The following is a 25,631-nucleotide window of genomic DNA, read 5'->3' as shown; positions in this document are numbered from 1 at the left end:
AATTTTAAAGGTGCAATGTGTAAATTTCAGGAGGATCTATTGATAGAAATGCAATATAATATACATAACTATGTTTTCAGTTGTGTATAAAGACCTTATGTAATGAGCCATTTCTATCTAGGCTACATACACCGCGGATCCCCTTAAATGTTAAGTCGCCATTTTGCGCCAGCATGTTTTTACAGTAGCCCTAAACAAACTGCTCTACAGAGTGCATTTGCTTGACTGGCTACTCTCTGCTGTCTCAGACGACATCTTTGTCCTGTGTTGGCCACCGAAGCTTCTCTATATTGCAATTCGCAACCTCACCGCTAGATGCCGCTAAAATGTACACACTGCACCTTTAAAGTAGGTATAGTTTTAAAATGTAATTTGCTTAAAAAACAGAGAATAATTTACAGACATTAATTGCCATTCAAAACATGCCAAAATATCTTCTTTTGCGTTCTGCAGAAGAAAAAAAAGTCCAGCGGTCCAAGCATCTTTTATAAATGACACAAAACACAATCACGTATACTAAAACATAAAGCTCACGCCACACACACACAACAGCTGCAGAAAATGTAGCCTACTTACAAAAACATGTTGAATACAGTTAGAGAGCCCACTCTGTAATTTTTTTTCTTACAAAAGTTTTACTCCTAAAGAAATTAACAGTATTTTTGAAAAATGTTTGAAAGTCATGAAAAAAAAAAAAAATGTCATGAGTCCTGTTATATCAGCCTTATACGAAGCTGTTTTATTTACATGGAGGAGGTCGCCTCACAGTGGTCACAGTGTTGAGATTACTCTTCGTTTTATCTTAAACCCCCTATTATCTCTCATGGAGTCAATTAATAATGGTGGACAAATCCTTGACATAGGCAACCCAGCTGTGTCTGTGTCAGTATCTTCACTTGTCCTAAAGAGGGCACCACAAGTCAATAATTACAAAACAATAGCTTTGGGGTTTTTTAAGTAGCCTGTTTTATTAGGCCTCAGAGAATTTGGAATTAACTGGAGTACTGTTGATATGGAATATCAGTTACATTTCTAATGCATAGTGATTTTTTACTAATTTAGTGTAAACTGTATTTTATAAGGTGCTGGCCTTGTGAAGCAATATTAGACACTAGCCTACTAGCTAAAGTGGGACGAACTTGACTCAAGTGTAAATACTGTTTGCAAGTAGGCTAGTCGATAAACTAAAAACTACCATCATCAGTTGCTGCTCAATTTGGAGTGTAATAATTTTAGGAAACATGTCTCAGGACAGGGGTCTGGTTACTAAGCCTTATTTTCCCGTCTCTTAAAGCTCATTTAAAGGGTGAGTTCACCCAAAAATGAAAATTCTGTCTTTAATTACTAACTCTCGTGCCGGTTTACACCCGTAAGACCTTTGTTGATCTTCAGAACACAAATTAAGATATTTTTGATGAAATCCGATGGCTCAGTGAGGCCTCCATAGCCAGCAATGACATTTCCTCTCTCAAGATCCATAAAGGTACTAAAAACATATTTAAATCAGTTCATGTGAGTACAGTGGTTCAATATTAATATTATAAAGCAACAAGAATATTTTTGGTGCGCCAAAAAATAAATAAATAAAAATAACGAATTATTTAGTGATGAACGATTTCAAAACACTGCTTCAGGAAGCTTCAGAGCATAATGAATCAGTGTGTCAAATCAGCGGTTCGGATTCGACCATAGACTGTAAAAAAATATTCGACACACTGATTCATTATGTTCCGAATCTTCCTGAAGCAGTGTTTTGAAATCGGCCACTAAATAAGTCGCTTTTTTTTTTCTTTCTTTTTTTTTGCTGCACCAAAAATAATCTCGTCACTTAATAAACGTGAGTAATAAATGACAGAATTTTCATTTTTGGGTGAACTAACCCTTTAAGATAAAATTGAATATGTAGCATGTATATTGTATAGTATACATACAATGTATGCTGAGTTTATATTACGGATGATGACACGGCAGTATTTCTTCTTGCATTGTGTGTAGTTGGCTGCATATTATGTTCACAAGTCCGCCTCATTTCTGCGAAAACGTTCCTTCGAACAGCTCGCTTTAAAGAACCGGTTCTTGTCATCGTGGTCATCATGTGGTCCTTAACATCTCGGCGTTTCTCGATTTAGTTTCTTTGTTTGGTTTTATTAAGGTCGTTAATTGGATTTCCTATAATCCAAATTATAAAAAATAAATCATTTAGAAGCTAAAATAAATCATTTAGAAGCTAAATTAAATTCAAGTGTATATTTTAATAAAAATGCAGCCGTTAAAACCAATTCGGTTTCGTTAGGTGATTCGATTAGCTGTAGGCTAAATTAACTCGCTGAGTGAACCGATTCAGTGCTAATAGTACCAAAAGACCGATTGTTGTTTACTTGTGAATTGCTTATACTGATTATTCAGTATTCATTATTCACTATTCGGACACTGTTCATTTTTGGACAAGGCTACGACGAGTCACAATTAGATTATTTGACTTTATCATTTTATACGAGTTTATTTCGAAGACATCTTAAGGCGTGTGCTCAGAAATCCGCAGATAAACATAAATTAAACATAAACTTTATTTTATTTTTTATTTTTAAATCAGCAGCGTCTGCTGTCCTACAGAACGAACATGGTCTTCATTCACACCGTTACATTTTAGTGCATATGGGTTTTGGCCACGCAAGTGTGTTGTGTCCCAATTTTCTCATCACTTTATTTGCACGCTGCACCCTCTGTCGTTGTGTCGGGAAACATTTCGCTTTACACAAGTCAGGTACTGAAAGAGGAATTGTGTAAATAAGTTGATTAGCACGTCCTGAGGCCAATAAGAGGAGAGTAGGCTACATTAACCCATGCCCAGTAGGGGATGGGCTACTTTGCTGCGTCTTAACTTGGATGAGAAGAGTAAGAGGGTTTAGACTGATTACGACATAAACTAAAACTCATGGCATAAACTCAGAACGCTAGAGTCAGCGACGGGATATCCCAGAGGAAACCATGCAGGCTAGATATGGAGCGCTTTGGGATACTACTATGGAATTCTCTTGGATTTGGCTTATTCTCAGCATCGAAACGCTGGTGTTGGTATGCGGTCAAAAGGGTAAGATTACGCCTATTACTAGTACATTAATACGGTGCGAGGTGATACTTATGTTTAAAATTTAAATAAAAAAATTAATTAAAAATGTAAAAAAAAAAAAAAAAAAATATTATATATATATATAATATAGACAATATTATAATAAACATTATATGAACATTTTAGAATCTTAGTAAAGTCAGCAAAACAATGAAATAAAACACAATAACCAAAATTTTAAACAAATCAAAACTTACCTTGATTTGAAAACTATTTTTATTAGATATATTTTAGATTATTTAATATAACAGCCCTTTGTTTAAATGACAGTTCTGGACACTGTTGAAACAAACTTTAAGATGTAACTGGGATGCTAAAGTTTTGAGGAAGTTCCCATGATGAATGCTGGGCACTTGTTGGCTGTTTTACCTTCACTCTGTGGTTAACTCGCCCATTACAAATATTAACTTATAACTTTAGGATCATGAGCAACAGGTCACGGAAACCTGAAAATATCAGGAAGAAAGTGTAATGGGATAGTAATTTTCTTTAGTGAGTTGTTATTTCTATGCTAAAATCAATATTTCAGCTAGAAAATGCCTTTGACTGATTCTAATTTTTAGAAATATGCAAATGTTTATGGCAATATTTGTCCATATACGATCACAAGCATATCAGCGTCCAGACTGCTGGACTGGAAGATGTCCTAAAATTCTGCCTGTGTTTAGAGAGTGTGTTAGGAAGAATGACTTTGTTTATGGTATTTCTCAATCTGTGTGGGGTCAGCATGAATCACTACAGCCAGATTCACAGACTATGAGGACTACGGAAAATGTTTTCCATTCAAATGTCCACCCCCAGAACTACATGTGTACAATACTTCCAATCCGATGAGCCAGAAGGGATGCTGACTGTTTTTTGGGATGTTATAGTATCAGAGTGGAAGCTGACATGTTTTTGAGATTATATATAGTGTCTGGGATTTGCCAAAACACAAAAGAGCAGGAAAAAACAGCTTGTCCACAAATATTTTGAGTTTACGGTTGTAATATATGATTGACGTAGAGGAATTGTGAAGTGACAATCTAAACAACCGAACATCCTGTCTGCCATGGGCTCAGGCCTGCAGGGACGTGTCTGCAAATCCCCTGACGAGAAAATAAAATTACATGCTGCCTGATAGTGTAGCGCTGATGATGGATTGGTATCCATTGTCCCAGTGTGTTCATAGTAGCTCAGCTGTAAGGAATGTTATATTGTGTGTCAGCAAGTGTCTTAATTATACCCAATATGCATCCTCAAGCGCTGCATGTTTTAAACACCTTGCTGTGAACTCAAATCACAGACATCGCACAGATGTCATCAAAGTGTCTGCCTGCTGTTAAATAATGTCTACAGATTGCCACAGGCTGTGCTTCATGAGGAATTCATTGTGAAATTTTGAGCTGTGGTTACAAAGAAAATGGCCTTGTTAAACTGTGGCCAACTGTTGTCTAATTTCTGCACACTAGCGCCACCAAATGCAATTGCAGATATTTTTTGCTGTGTCCGAAATCACGTACTGAGTAGGTACGACATTTGATTTTACTTCACGAACATTAAAAAAGAAAGTTCTATATAGTATGAATATGGGTAGTTTGAATGACATTCGGAAGCATTACATCTGCCATTTTGTTACTGTCCTGTGACTTACCAGCGTCAGTTGTGTCACTTCACTTCCATTCATAAACCCCCTCCCATGGCCTCACAGGATAGTAAAATGTCCATCAAAAGCGCACTTCAGAATCTCAGCGGATGTAGTAGGTCATCCAGGGACTTTTTTCAAATATTATGTAGTCGGACATACTACTCTTTTGCTGTACTGTTTTTTTTTTGTTTGTTTTTTTTGCATAGTATATAGTAGGGAAGTATTCAATTTCAGATGCAGTGATTGCTTTTTTCACACAGGTTTTTCTAAACACTCACCCTGGCTATCATTGGTCAAACAAACAGATAGCCTCACCCCAAACTCACATCACTGGTTGAGCCAGTTTTGCTTTGCTAGGCTGGGCTGGATCAAACAAACAGCAATGTTTTGATAGAACCACAAAGCTACAGTATTTGCGCTTTTCAGGGTAGATTAACTTATAAAAATGGATTACTTATAGTTGTTTTGGAGAAATTACACACTTAAGGCTTATTCACACAGAATGCATTTTTGCTTTGAAAAATGCGAGATGCGGGCAGTGGAATGGGGAAAAAAACGCAACTTTTTTTAAAAGTTGAACTGATTTTAACTTGAGCGCTGCATTTTTAGAACACCGTATCATGTGCAAGATGCTTCAAAAGATGATAGATGCGAGCGCAACAATGAGCGCACATGTCCGTCTAGCGCGTATTTACATAGAAAAACAATGGAAAGCTCGTTGGAATGGAAAAACGTATTCTGTGTGAAGGGCCAGAACACAGAACAAAAAAAGTGCAAGATCTAGAGTTTTAGAGAACTTATTTTAACTAGAGCACCGCATTTTTACAATGACTTGTTATGCGAGAGACTCTGCAAAAGACGTGAGCGCAATGGTTAAAGATGTCCATCTAGCGCATGTTTACATTGAAATAATATATATTGAAAGGTGCCCTAGATTCAAAAATTGAATTTACCTCGGCATAGTTGAATAACAAGAGTTCGGTACATGGAAATGACATACAGTGAGTTTCAAACTCCATTGTTTCCTCCTTCTTGTGTAAATCTCATTTGCTTAAAAGACCTCCGAAGAACAGGTGAATCTCAACATAACACCGACTGTTACGTAAAAGTCGGGGTGTACGCCCCCAATATTTGCATATGCCAGCCCATGTTCCCAACATTATGAAAGGCATTAGACAAGGGCAGCCAGTATTAATGTCTGGATCTGTGCACAGCTGAATCATCAGACTAGGTAAGCAAGCAAGGACAATAGCAAAAAATGTCAGATGGAGCAATAATAACTGACATGATTCATGATAACATGATATTTTTAGTGATATTTGTAAATTGTCTTTCTAAATGTTTCATTAGCATGTTGCTAATGTACTGTTAAATGTGGTTAAAGTTACCATCGTTTCTTACTGTATTCACGGAGGCAAGAGCCGTTTCATTTTTAAACACTTGCAGTCTGTATAATGCATAAACACAACTTCATTCTTTATAAATCTCTCCAACAGTGTAGCATTAGCCGTTAGCCACGAAGCATAGTAGGGCTGCACGATTAATCGCATGAGATTGTCATGCGTGTCTCATCAGTAAAGCCGGTTCTGTGATTAACGGTAAATGTCCATCACCTGCTTTCAAATGGAGCAGCACTTAATATACAGAGCCGTAGTTCGCGGACAAGCTAAGCCATATCGTGTTCATAATCGAAGGCGATTCATCTGCGATTATGAACACGATATTGCGTAGCTTGTCCGCGAACTACGGCTCTGTATATTAAGTGCCGCTCCATTTGAAAGCAGGTGATGGACATTTACCGCTAATCACAGAACCGGCTTTACTGATGAGACACGCATGACAATCGCATGCGATTAATCGTGCAGCCCTAGAGCATAGCCTCAAACTCATTAAAAATCAATGTAAACATCAAAATAAACACTGTACTTACGCGATTAGACATGCTGCATGATGAACACTTTGTAAAGATCCATTTTGAGGGTTATATTATCTGTATGAACTTTTTTTTATGTTGTTTAAGGCAAGCGCAAGCTCTTGGGGCGTGGAGCACGAGATTTAAAGGGCCACACACCCTGAATCGGCTCATTTCTAATTATGCCCCAAAATAGGCAGTTAAAAAAATTTATTTAAAAAAAATCTATGGGGTATTTTGAGCTGAAACTTCAGAGACACAATCAGGGGACACCTTAGACTTATAGTACATCTTTTAAAAAAAAGTTCTAGGGCACCTTTGAACAAAAATAATTTGTTCAGTTTGACTTAAGAGGTCTCCAAACTTTATTAACTTTATTAAACCAAACAGATTACACACAAGATAATGTCATGATTCATACATTTTTGGATGATCTGCTTAGGTTTAGGGATGGGGTTAGGTTTTTTTTCTAAAAATCGTTTAAGTTTCCACAGAAATCACACAAATTCATACAAAAACACCACCTTACAAAATAGTTATGTTTTCTCATGTGATTAGGTTGAGATAGCTAATTGCAAGAAACACCCCCAACTTCATCCACAAATCTTAGCTGAGTCACACAGTGAATTTTTGAGCATTGCCAGTTAATAGCCTGACCACAAAATTTTGTTTGTTTTCCTATGCAATGATTAAAATTGCTCATAGCAACAAGAGGTTCGGTAGATTTGGAGATAAAATGCGCCTAAAGCGGAAAGAAGGGGCCACAGAAGCTTTAAACCCCAATGATTCAGAGCTGACTGAGAAATTAGGAATGAAAGGCCAACAATGGACTCAGACTGCTCTCTCAGTGTCTAGACCATAAATGGAGCAGGAGACTCAAAAACATTAGATAAATTTGGCAAATCATATTGACTCTAGGATTTAGTAGAACTCTGAACTAGTTGCCAATAGTTTTGGGGCTATGTTGTGGTGATGATGTCATGTTAAACAACTTGGTAGAGCGTGTCTGTGGAAGCTACCCTACAACACAACATTGCCATCAACTAAACCCTACTGTAATTATTGCTTTAATTAACATCAGTTATGGAAAGCCCCTCAAGTGTGACTAATATTGAAATTGGCAAAGCCCCCTTTCCACACAAGCTTTAGCAATCCACTCTTCAATATGCAGCCAGCCACCTGCCAATACCCACAATTCTTATACTACTGTTAATGTGCCCTGCCTCATTTTCCCATGGGCTAGAAACATGCCAAGAGAGAAACTAGTTAGCACATTTGATGATTAATGGAAGTTAAATGAAAGATAAAATGTCTGGTTTAATTATGTGTGGAAACAAACAAAACAAAACTAGAACATGAAGCAAAGATAAAAATGCCTTTTTAACTCTTTTTGTATTAATATCAATTTGATCTTCCCTCTCTTTTTTTCCCTTCAGGCGATGGGTGTGGACATACAGTCCTCAGTCCCACCAGTGGCACACTGACCTCGCTGAACTTCCCGGGAACCTACCCTAACCACACCCGGTGTGAGTGGAGCCTAAGGGTAGCGAAGGGCCTGACGCTGCTCTTGACCTTTGGGGACTTTGACTTGGAGTGGAGCCAAGACTGCATATCTGGCTCTCTTACCATCACAGACACCAGTGGAGCCACTAGAGTGGGTATGACCCTCTTCACACAGATGTTATGGAATGACACAGTCTAGTGCAGTGGTCTGTATGCACCAGTAGTATGACAAAAAATGTTTACTTTCTCATTAATTTAAATCATAATATAATTTCATATTATAATATAATTACATATAAATTAAAGAATTGATATTAAATACTAATCTAGAATTTATTTTCTCATATTCTATGGATGTCATATCAATATTAGTCAATTTTATAATTATGAATTAAATAAAATAAGTAAATAACAAATATAATTGAATATATAATAAAATAACTAAATATAAATTAAATAATTTATATTAAATACCCGTTTGAGAATTAATTTCTCAATTGATATGGATATCATATAAATGTATTACATTAAATATTTAAAATGATAAATTTAAAAGTAAAAATAATTCGGTATAACTGAATATCATAATTGAATTAAATATAAATTAAATAATTTATATTAAATACCCATCTAAGATTTAATTTCTTAAATGCTATGGCGTTAAATGCTATGTTTAAATGTTATAATTTATATATATCATATAAATTATAAATATTTAAAATTATATATTTAAAAAATAAATAATATAATTCAAAATTGTTTAATATAACAATATAATTAAATATAAGTTAAATAATTGATATCAAATACACAGCTAAGATTTAATTTCTTAAATGTTATATCATATAAATTATATTAAATAGAATATTATTATTATTATTATTATTATTATATTAAATAATATTATTATAATTATAAAATAATTATATTTAAATAAAAAAAATTATATTAAATAGAATTTACTTTCTCGTCAAATAAATTATATTAAATATTTAAAATTAGAAATAAAATAAATAAATAAATATAATTAATTATTATATTGAAAAATGAATTATATAATTTATAATAAATACCTTCTTACCCAAAAAAGTCAACATTACAAGGGAATTAGTCTCTTCCTTCAACTGTTGTTATAGCCACCTCATTTACAGTATGTTATTGAGAAATTCCGGAGAGCCAAACCTAATGCTGTTCTTTAGTGCCTCAAAGTCATGTGACCATAAGCATGACTACAGCTTGCATTCTGCATTCCACTCTGCTATAGCATGACAGTTACATGCTCACATAAGTCTGCATGAACATGTCAGCCTTTTATGGCAGTGAATCTCTGCAGGATTATGTGGCATTAAATCTGCTCTGCTTGTTTATATTCTGTGGTCTGTGTTTCACAGGTCCTCTGTGTGGGAAGTTGTCCACCACAAACAGGAATATATCTGTGAGTACTAATGAAGTAACAGTGCGTTTCATCTCCAGCACTCACCGTTCAGGACGCGGCTTTGTCATGTCCTATTCAAGCAGTCAGCACTCAGGTAATGGCTCATGTCCTGCAACATAATACTTCCCGTTCCATCCCACATCACCTAAACGGTAAACAAAAAAGGAATCCCTATCTCTCAACAAAATAAGAGCTAATTGCTTACATTATGTACTAGTATGTGGCTACATGGTTCTTTTTGCTCTGAGCATGTTGTATATGATCAGAGTAAACACACCAGGGACTGTTTGTACAGTTTACTCAGTAAACAGCACTTCATCTGACTCTGGGAGTGGAAGTAGTTCCCATCCTAATCTCAACTACTGTTTACACTCGTTTCCAACATCATATGTAAACTGCTTTCCTGGAGGTTGTGCGCAGATCGCTAAATAAACATCCTTACATGTGTCAGTGTGGTTGACTACACTAAAGTAGCGTCTTTTAGGCCGTGTGTTCACCTAAGCTTTTTTTTCCAGCTGCTAGCGTATTTTTTCAATTGTTTTCAATGGGAACGCCGCGTTTTTAAAACGCCAGGAGTGTAACGAGGCGCTGAGCGTCTTTTTGACGCTCAAGCGCTGAGAGATGGGCGTTTTTTACTGGTCGCCTCGAGTTGAAGAATGTTCAACTTTGAGTAAAACGCTGCGCTCATCACTGTCACTTTTTAGCCAGCCATCCAATCAGAGTGGAGGAGGGGCGGGACAAATACAACTCCGACCAACTGTCACATTCTTGCTGTACAACAACATTAACAAACAGAAACAAAATGTATGAGAAATTAATATTTCTGGTCTCCGAACAAGTAATAGCAAGTAATTCCACATTGTGTGAACATTTTTAGCCTGAAACAAATTACCTGCAAAATCAGTTATAAGTAACAGTGACGCGGCTATTCCGTATCATAGCAACAAAGCGTCTCAACAAAAAAAAAAGACAACCGAGAAGTGGCTTGAGAACAAGTCCATCAATCAGGCTCATGTTTTAACCTGGTCAGAGTCCATATTTGAACCATATGAATATTGTGAATACTCATGAACTGTTTGAAGCCATTAAAGCCATTAAAGGATTAGTTGAAATTGTTGAGAATGAAAATTACCCCAAGCTTTACTCTCCCTCAAGCCATCCTAGTTGTATATGACTTTCTTCTTTCTGATGAACACAATCAGAGTTATCTTAAAGGGTTAGTTCACCCAAAAATGAAAATTCTGTCATTTATTATTTACCCTCATGCTGTTCCACACCCGTAAGACCTTTGTTCATCTTCGGAACGCAAATTAAGATATTTTAGTTGAAATCCGATGGCTCCTTGAGGCCTCCATAGGGAGCAATGACACTTCCTCTCTCAACATCCATAAAGGTACTAAAAACATATTTAAATCAGTTCATGTGAGCACAGTGGTTCAATATTAATATTATAAACCGACGAGAATATTTTTGGAGCGCCAAAAAAAAACAAAATAACGACCTATTTAGTGATGGCCAATTTCAAAACACTGCTTCAGGAAGCATCGGAGCACAGTGAATCTGTGTATCGAATCTGCAGTTCGGAGAGCCAAAGTCACGTGATTTCAGCCGTTGGCAGTTTTACACGCGATCTGAATCATGATTCAATACACTGATTCATTTATGCTCCGAAGCTTCCTGAAGCAGTGTTTTGAAATCGGCCATCACTAAATAAGTCGTTATTTTGTTTGTTTTGTTGCGCACCGAAAATATTTTCGTCGCTTTATAATATTAATATTGAACCACTGTACTCACATGAACTGATTTAAATATGTTTTTAGTACCTTTATGGATCTTGAGAAAGGAAATGTCATTGCTCCCTATGAAGGCCTCACGGACCTATCGGATTTCAACTAAAATATCTTAATTTGTGTTCCGAAGATTAATGAAGGTCTTACGGGTGTGGAACGGCATGAGGGTGAGTAATAAATGACAGAATTTTTATTTTTGGGTGAACTAACCCATTTAATAAATATCCTGAAGCGTCCAAGCTTTATAATGGCAGTGAACAAGACCAAAAAGTTTGAAGCTCAAGAAAGTGCATCCATCCATCATAAACGTACTCCACACGGCTCCAAAGGCCTTCTGAAGTGAAGTGATGCATTGGTATATTGTTTTGTTGAATATACAGATATATGAAGTAAAATATCTATCTTCTGCCAGACCGCCTTCCGTATTCAACTTACAAAGTAAGTGTAAAACTCTCGCGGTTCAAAACTCTTACGCTTCGTCCTATTTAAATTTCAGTTGATTGGAAGGCGGTCTTGCGGAAAATATATTTTGCTTTTTAACTTGTTAAATATGGATATTTTTCTCACGATTATAAAGATTGGATACTTCAGGATATTTATTAATAGAACTCCAATTGTGTTCATCAGAAAGAAGAAAGTCATATACACCTAGGATGGCTTGAGGGTGAGTAAATCTTGAGGTAATTTTCATTTAAAGTGAACTAATCCTTTAACATTGAGTGGAACAACATTGGCACTTCTTCCTGTAAAAAGCTTTCTGAAAGTTGGGGAAGGCTATTTCGTGCTAAGCTTTATCTACAGCATTTCCTGACCAGTGATTTGTGATTAAAATAGTTAAGATCATTAAAAGACCACTAAATATTTTGTGTCTTTTATGTTGGCCCATTTTTTGCCTAGGAGTGTAGGGTATAGAGCAGTTAATGGGCCGCCCCTGGATGTAGGGATTTCAAAATGTGCGTTAGGGTGACCGACTGGAATGCAGCTCTCCTCCTTGGCTGAGTTTCAGAGTGTTTGCTTTGTAAGCAGGGCAGCAGACTGCCGCTCTTGGCCTGAATAAGGAGAGGCCCCAGTGCTTGGGCACACACCGAAGTAGATGGAATGCTGTATGCTCACTCCTCCTGCATAGACAAGCACAGCATGACAGCTTAACCATCACCTGACCACACAGTAGCAGCCACTCATGGCAGATTCTGACCGGATGACATGCATAATTTTGAGTGAAGTTTTTAACTCTCATAAAGCAAATCTAAAATTGCTTTGTATGCAAAAATATATTTATTTTAATATTTACAGCACCTGTCAAAATCTTGGACACAAACTTATTTTTCATATTTTAGATGTGTTATAATATATAATTTTTCCATATTTGTACATATAAAAATATTTTTGTAATTTTAAGAGTTGTTAGAGCTATAAATAAAACAAATGGGTAATGGGGAGTGAGCAAACTTTTTTTTATATTCTTGTATTTTTAAATATTTCTGTATTATTAAATTATTATTAGTTCAAATATTCAATTAATTATTATTATTTATTATTTATTTTATTTACATAGGAGCAACTTATTCTACCATTCAAAAGTTTGATTTTTTTTAATGCAGTTGAACAAAACTTCTTATGCTCACTATGGTTGCATTTATGTGATTAAAAAAATAAAAATTGTTCATCTGTTTAATGTTCGTGTGGAAACTGGAATACAGGATTCAAGATGAATATAAAGTTTAAAAAAAAAGCATTTAATTGAAATACATATATTTTTTAAACTATGTAAAAAAAAAATATATATTACTGATCCAAATGTTTGAATGGTAGAGTATATTTGTCAAAAGTAATTTTAGCTCAAGAGGTTTTGAAAATCATGACAAGCATACATTCAATCAAGTTTCTAAATTTTATACTGATACTGCATTTTTTTCTGGAAGATGATATGTTTAGTTTTTTTTTTGTTTTTTTTTGTTAAAACCTACAGCTTTAAGCATGATTTTTATAATTTTTTATACATTATACATCAATATATTCAACAAAACATTTAAAAACATTCAACATTAGACAAAAACTCAGCCCACAAATCCATAAGAATGGAGTGAACTCAAAGTTGAAAGTTGTAACTTTCCAGAAAATATCCCTTGAAGTCAATGTTCTGTCAAAAGTTCACACTTTGCTTCAAAGTTAACAGAAGTGGTTCGTATCATCCTTCCTTTCCTGTGTATTTAGTTGTTTATGTAAAGCCCTAGACAACTTGACTGTGCTATGTATCAAATGCTGACCTTCTTCCTGCGAGCGTACACTGTCAGTTTGGGAAACACAAAGCCAGTGTATATGAGCACATGTTCTAAATTGTAACCGTCAATGCTATTTCTATTCCATAGAGCTCATTTCATGTCTGCATCGAGGGACACATTTCTCCTCTCAGCAGATTAGGTAAGAAGAAATCCACAACAATGACCTGACATTAAAGCAAAATAACAGTACCACTCTTACTTGTAGGTTACATTTTAATGTTTATTATCTGAATCCTGGACTTGTGTTCCAGTGCATTCTGTCCTGCAGGCTGCAAAGGTGTTGCAGGAGAAATCTGGGGCTGGCATGGACAAGGCTACCGTGATGTAAGCTGGGATTTTTATCTGTGTGCAATAGAGTCATGGCATTTGAATTTACTACCGTATATGGATTGATACCAGAAACTGTTTTTAAAAGGTCACAAGAGTCACTTTTCATTAAGGTCTTTTAAAACGAGGAGGGTTAACGTTGAATGATGAAATATTCTAATATATGCTTGTGTTTTTGTTTTCTAGACCTCTTTATTATGCAAAGCTGCAATCCATGCAGGGGTTATTTCAGACAGTTTGGGGGGCATGATCAACGTGTCTCTGCAGAGGGGAATTACCTTGTATGAGTCGAACTTTGCTAATGGAGTACTATCGAAAACGTGAGTGTGCGGCATGTTTTGCAAGTTATACTGACACCTGGTGGTGTGGATGCAGCATCACGCAAAAGCAAAGTTTTTATTTATGGACTTATCGGACGTTTACACAACACCGTTTTCAACTAAAAACGTAAAACGTTTTATGCGTTTTTTGGTAGTTTGTCATAATTACAAAAACGTGAATTTGCACATATGTATTGCGTGTTCAGTCTATAGGCGCATAGTTTTTCTTTACAAAGTGACATCGCCAACTACTTGTCTGGCATCATAATACAACTTTTTAAACAATTTTCGCAGATCTGTTTGAACGGGGATTGTTTTGACAATATTGTCGTCTGCACGCGAAAAACGTTTACATTTTTAGTACATCGTTGTAGTGTAACGTACTCTTAGAAATGTGTAACAGGAGGGCCACCAAGATAAACTGAGTAGGATTCACCTGGTCATGTGATTTCACAATGGTGGCTGACTCAAATATAAAAAAAGAAACACTTTTTTTAGGCTAATGTTATGATTTGCGTAAATGTACCATTTTATTATTTTACAATAAATAATCTATTCTATTTTTTACAGCGGTTCCTTGTCAGATAAACGGCTTGTCTTCTACAGAGGTAAGGCCTATTTCCCTGTATGTTAGATATGATTCCAGCACATATTATTTGAATTCATAGCAAATGTAATCTAGTAACATTATTTTTTTAAATACTTATTGAATTTTGGCTTTGCTCTGCATTAATTTATTTGTGATAATGTTTATTTAACTGCAAATCAAATGCAAGTTGATATTTAAAAATATACATGTCAGTTAAATTTATTCTCACACAGTGCTGTAATCATAAAATAACTCTAAATATATAGGATTATTGTAATATATATTGTACAATATGTTTTTTTCATACATCATAAGCCTTTTATAAATTCCCTGACATGATTATGCTTTATAATAAATAAGCTGGTTCAAAAACATTTACTGCTTTATTCTCAAGTGTCTAATATTTAACTGCATTTTAAAATAGAGTTCTCGGTTTAATTGGATCCTAATACCAGTCCGTGTGAGAGTGTTCAGGAATAAATTACAGTTTATCTAATACACAGTTACACCTGCTACATGATACTTACACCTTAAACATGCTGTTACTGCTTATTTGTAATTATACATTGCTAGAAGATAAACACTGACAACTGAAGACTAACAATTACAATATATATCTGAGGTATGAGAAAGTATAATCTTTACTTGTCTGAACAAGTTCTGTTCCCTCTCTATGCATGTCCAGAGTGTGACAGGGAGCTAACAGTGGTGGCCTATAACACTTCTTCAGTGTGGGAGGAGGTGAACAGACTAGGACAGAAGGTCTCCTGGTCTCCAGGACATGAGGACTCTCAGTGGGCTGCGAGCTCTGGAGACCAGCAACCCTGGATGGAGCTTGAGCTGTGGAACAGGAGTAGTGTCACAGGTCAGAGGTCAACCTCTAATAATCATTTTGCAAACATCTGCTTTAACATTAGAGCAAAAGCGAATGTTACAGAAGCATAAAGAGGGGAAAAAATGTTTACATCTGCTTTCAGGCATCATAACAAAGGGTACACCACATTACTACATTGAATCGTACTCCCTCATGTTCAGCAAAGACCGCAAAAACTGGAAGGTCTACAAAGCGGCATCAAGCAAAGACAAGGTACGTATTGCTATATATACATACACATATATATACATATATATTAACAATTATTTCTTTGTCAAGGTGTTTGAGGCCCATTCTGATGGTCATGTGACGGTACTCAACAGTCTGATTCCTCCAGTAGTAGCACGCTACATCCTTCTAAAACCCCAGAAGTGGCATATCAGGGCCTCTGCGAAGGTTCAAGTGTTAGGCTGCCCTTCTGCCCCCCTCAGACCTCGTTCCTATGGAGATGGTGAGGGCTTGCCCCAGAATCTCTTTTAAGTTCCCTTATACCACATAAAGTTCAGTTTAAACATTTTGACAATAAAAGACCATTGTATTGGTCTGCTGTGCTATATCTTTTAATGAAATGAATTCTTAGTCTTTTAAACCTGTGATGAATTCTTTTAACTTATTTTAATCAGAAATGAATACTGGGAAGGCAATTGTCACAGAGACTGTGCCTCTACAAACTCTGCCCACTGAGAGTCCTGTCATCATAAGAAGCTCAGGTGAGGTGAATTTGTAAGGAAAACTGCTAATATGATTGCCAATACTAAAATCATGATGATTTGTTTTTAAAGGCTAAAGCTTTTATTATTATTTCCCTACAGGTCCCAGTCAAGCAGTGATGTTAGTGGCAGGCATGGTTTTGGGAGCCGCTCTGTGTGTGGGTTGTCTTTTAGCTGGGCTTATTTGGCGGAGAAGGTAACACACTAATTATTCCATATATAGAATAATATGTAAAAAAAAATTATAAATCTAAAAATCTTTTCTATTATTTACATGAATTAAAAAAGCAGACATGACACCATAACAAGTATTCATATGAATTTTAACTCAAAATAAAAATAATTATAAAAAAAAATAAAGAACAAATTTATAAATTAGATTTAATATAATATGACATTACATTAATTATTTTTTACTGGGCCTAACAATAATGCTACAAATTTGAATGGACCTAAAAATATCTTAATTTTCATTAAGAAAAATCTAAGAGAGGGTTTATTAACTATACCATGAATCTGATCTGGTTAATTTTGAGGTGTTTGGAAATTGGAAATTTATGATTTTATTCCACGAATTGGGGATTTAATTATATTTATAATTTATAAAATATATTTATATCAAATATATATTTAAATATTATAAATATAAATACTATTACACTAAATATTGTTAAATATTAAAAATATATAAATATATATTATTATTTTATATATTAATTACACATTACTGTATTTTTTTTTTACTGGGCCTAAAAATAATGCTCCAAACTTGAAAGGTCCAAAAAATAAGTTAATTTTCTACACTTAAAAAATAATTTTATGGTGAAGTAAATACTACGGAAAAACAAATGTATTTTTTACATGAAAAAGTTAGTTCAGGCAAGAATTAAAAAACTAAGTAAAAATAAATTATATCAATAAATATCAACATTATAAAATTAAGTAAAACTACTCAACTTTTCTGATACTGGTGTTCCCATTATGCACTGGGCCTTGAATAATTAATGAGGTCAATTTTTCACTGTTTTCCAGCTGTATTTACACTGTTTTATCATTGCTTTTGTGGTTATGTTTAGTAACTTGCCATTTTGTGACATTTGGATTTCATTTTCTACTCAAAATGCCATATTCACACTCAAAAACGATCCATCGAATGTTACCGTCATTGTGTATTGTGTACCAAGTATTGAGGTCTCTGTGTTCAAGTGCTGTGCTATTTCTAATATGTAGATATGGTGTCTAAACAATATCTATTGTATTATTTACAATTTGTATAGATGTTTCTAAGTAAAGCATACACTTTAAAAGCATGGTTAAATTTAGTGTTATATTGTTTGATTAAAATGTATTGCAAAAGAAACTTCAACTTACTGGCCAAGTTAAAGTTACTTATTTCCTTTGTTAATTTTACTTAATTTAGTTAAGTAGAGTTACTTAATTCCATATTTGAAATTTACTTAAAAAATATGTGTGCAAAAACGTACAAAAGGAAAATTAAGTAAATTTTTTTTTAGTGCATTAAGAATTACCGATATTTCCTTTCTTTTTTTCGGGGTGAAATATGGCCTGGACATATTCTTGATATTTACCAGTGTTTTTATTTCAGAAAAAGAAATGCACAAATAAAGAAATGCTGTGTTGACCAAGGTAAGCTATTGCTCTGTATCTCTAGTACTGTTTTTCATATGTCTCCCACGTGTCGTTGGTATTTCCTGACTGATTTTCTTCGTCTCTGCTTAAGGCTGTCAGGGTTTCCACGGGAAGAAGCTTCCGTGCACAAACCCAGAGCTTGTATCTTACCCTCTGGTTCGGAACATCCACGATGCTCTCCCCAGCCCTCCTCTCAATGGTAAGACATCCACAGGGCTTTTGAGCCCAGTATAGCAATGAATACCGAAATTCATAAAGGAATGTTTCAAACAGCAAATGAGACAAGGCAGTGTTTGTCGAGAGGACGCCACTGGGTACAACAGTTCTCAGAAACTCATATCAACAGCCCTCAGACATTGCAGTAATATATAGCAGTGAATAAGAGGGTTAATGTGGCTCAAACAGCAGGACGGAAAGAGAGAGAAAGCCAAGTAGTCATTCTGACCCCTTTGTTCGCTCGCCCCACTCTGTGTGCTTTTGCTCAGCTGAGCTGCCAGTGGAACTCAGAAGAGACATGACAGGCAAATGGCTTTCATTCTGAGCTCATTCCTCCAACAGTTGCTCAGTGGCAGCATAAACATGTCTTTCTTTCGTCAGCAGTACTTCCCTGAAAGGCTTCTTTAATTGGAGCCCAAATTAGGGGCATTCAAGTCAGAAGAACACCCTCCTCACCACCCACTGGCCAACAAACCCTTCAGTAAGGGGTTCTGGGATGAAGAGGACAGAGGGTCAGTGGCCAATACAATCAGAGTCCTTTCTAAAGTCGCTTCAATTAAAACAGTTTCGCCCTCTTAGCATTCCTGCTGAGTGAGTGAAGGACTGAGAAGGAGAGAGGGGAATCGTGGGGCCCCTTTCTTAGCCTGAAGTGGGATCACGTGGGAACTTAATAATGCTACATCCGTTCAGTCAGATTTTGCACTGCAAACATCCATGACAGCTTTTAACTTATCCATGCTGGCAAATAATCAAGGTTACTCGACGTGAATTATATAAATATTTTTAGTACGGCCATTCAAAACCCGAGGGTCAACCATGTCACACAGTAAAACGAATTAATTTTTTGCAAAATAAAAGTCTGTGTTTACGTAATATATATATGTGTGTGTTCTGTGTATAATAATTATGTATATATAAAAACACACACATACAGGTATAAAGTTTAGAAATATATGCATGTATTATAAATATATATATATTTACATATATTTTATATTACATATAAACATAAATATTTTATATATAAATATAACATTTTTCTTAAATATATACATGAATGTGTGTGTATTTATATATACATAATTATTATACACAGAACACACACATATATTACGTGTAAACAGACTTTTCTATTGCAAACGATTAATCGTAACTCTGCACTTGCATCTTTTGCACTTTTTGTGGCATCTGGACAATACATTTGTTGGAGCTTTTTTTCTTCGAGAACTTCATTCTCGTGTGCGGATTATTTTGGCTTTTGGTAATATCATATAACAAAATAATAAATATAATAAAAATAAATACTTTATCACTATCAACAGGATTTCATAATAAATATAAATGTTATGTTTTTTGTTATGTTATATTGTATTCATGAAGTGTCATCTAATTGGACATTGTTTTTATATTATTTAATTTAAAATCAATATAATTACTTTTTTTTAAATCCTATGCTGTTATATTATATTAATGTAACATTTCTGAATTGTGTATTTTAAATTTTAATTTAATTTCTGAATTTTAATTAAAATCTCTAAAAATGTGTAAAATTAAAAACAAAAATATGACAATTTACTCTGATCCTGTGTACAACAAATTGTCATTAAATGCTTTATTCATTAATTATTTAATTAAAGTAAATAAATTATTTAATTAAAGTTAATAATTTAGGTTGTACAGGTCCAGATGACAAGAAAGTTGAACAAGAGTAGGTAGTGATTAAATTTATAGCACCTTCATAAATTGAATAAAAGCAGAAGCATGTATTTTGTAGATTTTTGTAGATTGTAATTTTGTAGATGTAGAGTAAAAGATCTTGTTTAATTGAGCGCTCCATTAGGAAATTTAAAGAGATAGGTCACCCAAAAATGAAAATTCTGTCATCATTTACTCCCCTTCAAGTTGTTCCAAACCTGTATGAATTTCTTTTTTCTGCTGAACATAAAGGAAGATTTGGAACAATGTTTGTAACCAAGCAGATCCCGCCCCCATTGACTACCATAGTATTTTTTTTTTTCTGTCAAATGTCCCATGATCAGGAATATCTACTTCCTATGGGGTTTATTTAGCACTTGCATACTTCTATAACATTTCTCTGTTTGTTTCCAGACTATGCTGAGCCGGATGTAGTAGCAGGTGGGCAGATGATGGGACTCACATTCCGACCCCCATTGGAGGAGGGCTATACCATCCCCTTCACCTTCAACCACTATGACACCCCCGGACAACTTCCCGAATACACCGATCCCCTACCACCCGAACCAGAATATGCAACACCCTTCAGCGAAATGCCCACAGACTCAACACTGGACAGCCGACGAAATCTACCGGTGTGTCGATCTGCACAGGGCGCAAGAGCAGAGCTGGGCAAACAGCAATATGACTGCCCTGCCCACAGAGTGATCTCAAACGGGTACTGTACTCCAGTCTCACATGGTACTAGCCAACATAAGGCTAGCGTGATCTACTTTGAGCCCCAGACGGTAGAACCACTATTGCACACGTACCATGAGCCACTTTGAAGCAACATGGAATCTCGAAGCAAATTTCTGCTGTTTATAATGTAACCTAATGAATGATACAATGAATTATGATGTGTTAAAAAGCATCAGGGATCAGCATGTAACATGAAATTATTATTTGGGAGTTAACAAAAATGTAGGATATCGGAGAAGTGCTTTTATAAGGAGGGCTGTATTGTTCAGATGACCACTGAACCTATGTGTATTTTTATTTAATGTAAATGTGGGTGTTTTTTTATCTGTAACTAATCAGAATATAGTCCAAGAGGATTTGTGTCTGTGTGATTTCAAACCGCTGAAGTATTGAAAAATATTTGACACTTTTTATACTTGTAAAATAATTTGTGACATTTTTAATACCAAATCTGTACTGTTTGTATCAGAGTTTATGAGAAATACATCCTATGCTTGTATAAACCCCACCTGTTACATAAAGACCTCCCACTTCCGTGTCATATGATCATATGAACTTGTTTCACAACTTACTATGAACAGGAAAAAGATGAATCAACAATAGAAGTGAAACCCCTACAACATTCAAGTATGAAAACTGTAACAGATCCTGGTATGTAAAACCTGAATTGTGGATTTAACTGAATATCAATTATAATTTGATGGGTTCTCAGTTTTTCTGGTCATATCTTTATGGATCCTGCAGCAGTGTCAGCTGTCATGAATCGCAGTGCACAGTTCCTCTACCGTTTTAAAATGATGATGATAGGTGACAATAATGTGGGCAAGTCATGTATTCTGAAGCGCTACATAGAGGGTCTGTATCCAGAGAGCTGGGTGACCATTGGAATGAGCTTCTGCAATCACATCCTAGAAGTGGAACCTGGGCTGAGAGTGAATCTACAGATTTGTGATACAGCCGGTCATAAATCATTTTGGTAAGCAGAATTCACAACATCTCCGCTCTCCAAAATTCTAGCCTCTTCCTTTAAAGCCCAAAATAATATGATTTTATCTCAGGGTACGCACAGAACTAACCCCCTTTTTTTCCCTTTTCTTTCTCTTTCCTGTCCGCAAAAAAACTAGGCTATTATATAAAATAAATCAGTGAGTTGGTGGGAAATATCTAATGCTGTACAAATCGAGTGATCGACAGTCTCTTTTATGTTCACCACCACTTAGAAAATTTGATGTAACTGCACTCTGATGTGCTAAATGCTTCTTTAATGTTTTGTTTTGTTTTTTACGTTGCCTCTGAGCAGCCTTGTCCCGAAATGTGGATATTGTTTTCAGAGAAACGATCCTAGCATTTTTTTTTTTTTTCTAGTCAAGTGAAACTTCACTTTGCGTGTCAGAATTTTTTAACATATAGCCTACCATATGGAAGTTCAAGTCCATTTACTAAATATTTTAAATATATAAGCCTGCAGCCTATACTACATCATCATATGTTCTGTCATATAAACAGTATTTACTATAAAATAACAGCACAATATTGCCTCAAACAACTCAGTATGCATTAGTATTAATATTATTATTATTAGAGGCCTAATTGTTTTTGTTGATCCCATACATTTCATCTATTGCCAGACTTTAATATGTGAATTATATTATTGAAATAAACTGCGTCGTCAGGCTTTTGTTCGCGCTTATTGGATAAAACAACGGAATTGCGCCCTCAAGTTTATAGTACATTTTACCTGCCACAGGATGGTGCTGTTTTTAACACTCTTGATGCTAACCTTTCCCGAAACATTTAGAGAAAAGCTACAAAAATTTATTAGGTTTCATTTATCCATACCTACTCAGTAGTTTTAGGTAAATGTTTAAGTCGAATTTAGCTGTTTTAGAGAGTGTTTACTCATTTTGAGCTTGTTTTTAAACATTCTTCATGTGTTGGAAAAAAAACGATGAAACTAAACCAGCCAATCAGATTTCTTTTCAGCCATATCCCCCAGGCCCACCCATGGATGCACATACACACGTTTGACTTTACAACATACAAACGCACACCTTTATTTATTTTCATTCTTTCTTGCTCTCTTAATGTCATGAGTGTACGCAGATAGATTTTAATAATCAATTTAAAAATTATGTAAAAAATAAAAACGGCATTAATAGCGCCCTCTCAAGGTACGCACAGTGCGTACAGCCGTACAGCTGCAGGCGCCACTGGCTGGGCCGTACGCAGGGTTTCATAATTACCAAGGTCAGATGTCGCGATGGAACGTTTTCAGTAATGTCAAAATAAAATAGGTAATTTTTTTGGTCAAAATTGGGTTTTCATTAAATTATTATTTTATAACATTTTGTCTATCATCTCTGAAAATATCTTGCCAAAATTCGCCTGTTTAATGCAGAAAAATAGCGATTTATATTGGCAAGCCCAAAAAAAAGTTCACCCAAAAATGAAAATAATGTCATTTATTAGGCTACTCACCCTCGTGCCACTCTAGAAGACCTTCGTTAATCTTCGGAAGACAAATTAAGATATTTTTGTTGAAATCCGATGACTCAGTGAGGCCTGCATAGCCAGCAATGACATTTCCTCTCTCAAGATCCATTACTAAAAACATATTTAAATCAGTTCATGTGAGTACAGTGGTTCAATATTAATATTATAAAGCGACAAGAATATTTTTTGTGCACCAAAAAATAATAACGACTTATATTGTGATGGCCGATTTCAAAACACTTCGGAGCGTTATGAATCTTTTGTGTTGAACGACCTGTTTTTCTCAAAATTCCGTTCCTGAAAATCAGAGCGATCAGCCAACTTCTGATAACTATAACTATAATATGTCACAGACAACCTATGAAAGAAATAAATTTCACCATGCTATGGGTTTTTGCAGATCATATCACAACTTCCTTTTCTTTAAAGGAATTATGCACCTCTTTTTTTGTTTGGTTGAGCACCATTTTTTAAAATGTAGTTTTTTATTTGTTTTTATATTTCGCAAAAAAAAAAAAAAAAAAAAATTGCACAGTGTAATAGTTGTTTAATGTCATAAACTCATATGTTTTCAGGCGTGCTATCTGTCCTTCCATCCCTCAAACAGCCGGATGCATGCTGGTGTTTGACCTGGGTGATCGTGAGTCCTTCAACTACATTAAATATCGGCACATGGAGGTGTGCAATATTGTGCAGCCGTATACTGTGGTCTTCATGCTTGTGGGACACAAGTGTGACAGAGAAGAGCGGGAGGTGAATCAAGATGAGGTGGAAGAGTTTGCCAGTGAATTGGGAGCACCGTACATCGAGGCCTCGGCCAAAACTGGTCACAATGTGGCAGAAGCTTTTGAACTGTTGACCCGGCGCATTTATCAGGGCTATCTGAGTGGAGAAGTGCGCTTGCATGAGAGCTGGGGAAAGATCCATAACAAACACGGGCCATCTGGCATACCGGGCACTTTCCCGGTGGGCCGACGTGCTTTTTGGGGCCGACGGTCGCCGACCGCAAAAATAAATAAATAAATAAATAAAATCTCTCGGCCCATGAAAGTGGTAGGCCTAGATCGGCGGCCCAATGATTTTTCAATTGACACTGGGCTGCTGGCCCAAAGTATCACATAGGCTAGTTTTTTTCCTTCGGCTCATGAAACATGTAGCTCAGCGGCCCATTGGTTGTTTTCTTGATTGACACTGGACTGGCCCAATCATATCTTTGAACAGTAGAGAGTGAATGAAGAGTTTCGTTGCAAAACGAGATAACTCTGTTTTTTTTATTTTTCAAAAATCTTGTTTTTTGGTTGTGCATTCCAATTAATATCAATTCAACTGCAGTTGGTTTGTTTTGATTTAAACCTTCATAACTTAAAAAATACAGCTAAGTAGCACCATAAAACAAAATAATAACATGATAACATAATAATAAACATGTTTTGACAAAAATGTTAAAAACGGAGTTATCTCGTTTTGCAACGAAACTCTTCATATATATATATATATATATATAAGCGGAAGGACGGGTGGTATTTGTGATCTTATGTGGTGGTGGGCCGGTCTGGGCCAAAATGCCAGGGCCGATTTTTGGTCCCAGTCCATCCCTGATAACAAATAAGTCAACATGAAACTGCATGTTTTTTATATTATGACCATTCAAATGTAACCATGTATTTTGACAAAATAAAAAATGAAAGACATAAACCACTAAAAATTAGAAATATTTAATTGCAACTGATATCTGATTGTTCTATAACCAGTGTTTGCTGTATTTTTTTAAATGTTTTTCTTTCATTTTTTTTTTATGTATCTTTAATCTTTTTTTACATAAACTTTTCAAACTTAATTTAACAGGTTCATTTCATTCAATTGTTTTGTGGTTATTTTGTATACTTGCTTATGCATGTTTTTTTTTATTAATTTGCTTATTTCTTATTGGGTTTTTTTTATTATTTATTCATTTTTGTTTATTAAATATTTGACTCATTTGATTTTGCTTCTGTGATGAATGTAGTAGTACTTTTACCACGTTCAAATACATTTTCACAGATTTCCCATCCAGATGAGGGCAGAAAACACAAAAGTCAGCAGCTGCAGTAAAGCTTGAACTTCCTTTTACAGATGATAATTTGAGTGTCATTGTCTTGGAGAAAGACCGTCTCCTAGCGGCCATCAAGAAAAATGCATTACAAGCTGGTTTAATCAGAATCAGAAATCAGAACCAGAAAGAGCTTTATTGCCAGGTATGTTTACACATACTAGGAATTTGTTTTAGTGACAGATGCTCCACGGTGCAACAGAGTGACAGTGACAAGACAAGACACATAATAAAAATATAGAAACCGA

At 35.3% G+C, this 25,631-nt stretch overlaps 2 protein-coding genes across 3 annotated transcripts; both read left to right on the top strand.

The window, feature by feature from the left end:
* Nucleotides 1-2,923: 2,923 nt before the first annotated feature.
* Nucleotides 2,924-21,159, top strand: si:dkey-34d22.1 (discoidin, CUB and LCCL domain-containing protein 1). Of its 2 annotated transcripts, XM_067394091.1 has the most exons (15): nt 2,924-3,091; nt 8,106-8,327; nt 9,564-9,701; nt 13,767-13,818; nt 13,931-14,003; nt 14,193-14,326; nt 14,897-14,934; nt 15,601-15,780; nt 15,893-16,002; nt 16,069-16,240; nt 16,413-16,499; nt 16,602-16,695; nt 18,106-18,146; nt 18,241-18,348; nt 20,475-21,159. In XM_067394091.1, the coding sequence occupies exons 1-15, from the start codon at nt 2,989-2,991 to the stop codon at nt 20,885-20,887; spliced, it is 1,965 nt and encodes a 654-aa protein (XP_067250192.1). In that variant the 5' UTR covers nt 2,924-2,988; the 3' UTR covers nt 20,888-21,159. The 2 variants fall into 2 exon arrangements, with proteins under 2 accessions (XP_067250192.1, XP_067250185.1); XM_067394084.1 differs by having other exon boundaries at nt 15,893-16,240.
* A 186-nt stretch (nt 21,160-21,345) lies between these two features.
* LOC137026682 (ras-related protein Rab-39B-like) lies at nt 21,346-25,206 on the top strand. Its single transcript, XM_067394101.1, has 3 exons — nt 21,346-21,452; nt 21,546-21,777; nt 23,870-25,206. The coding sequence occupies exons 1-3, from the start codon at nt 21,431-21,433 to the stop codon at nt 24,315-24,317; spliced, it is 702 nt and encodes a 233-aa protein (XP_067250202.1). The 5' UTR covers nt 21,346-21,430; the 3' UTR covers nt 24,318-25,206.
* The last annotated feature ends 425 nt before the right edge of the window (nt 25,207-25,631 follow it).

Source organism: Chanodichthys erythropterus, chromosome 2 (genome assembly GCF_024489055.1).
Source record: "Chanodichthys erythropterus isolate Z2021 chromosome 2, ASM2448905v1, whole genome shotgun sequence".
NCBI classification, from domain to species: domain Eukaryota; kingdom Metazoa; phylum Chordata; class Actinopteri; order Cypriniformes; family Xenocyprididae; genus Chanodichthys; species Chanodichthys erythropterus.
The sequence above is the reverse complement of the archived record's forward strand: the minus strand, read 5'-3'. Positions and strand labels throughout refer to the sequence as shown.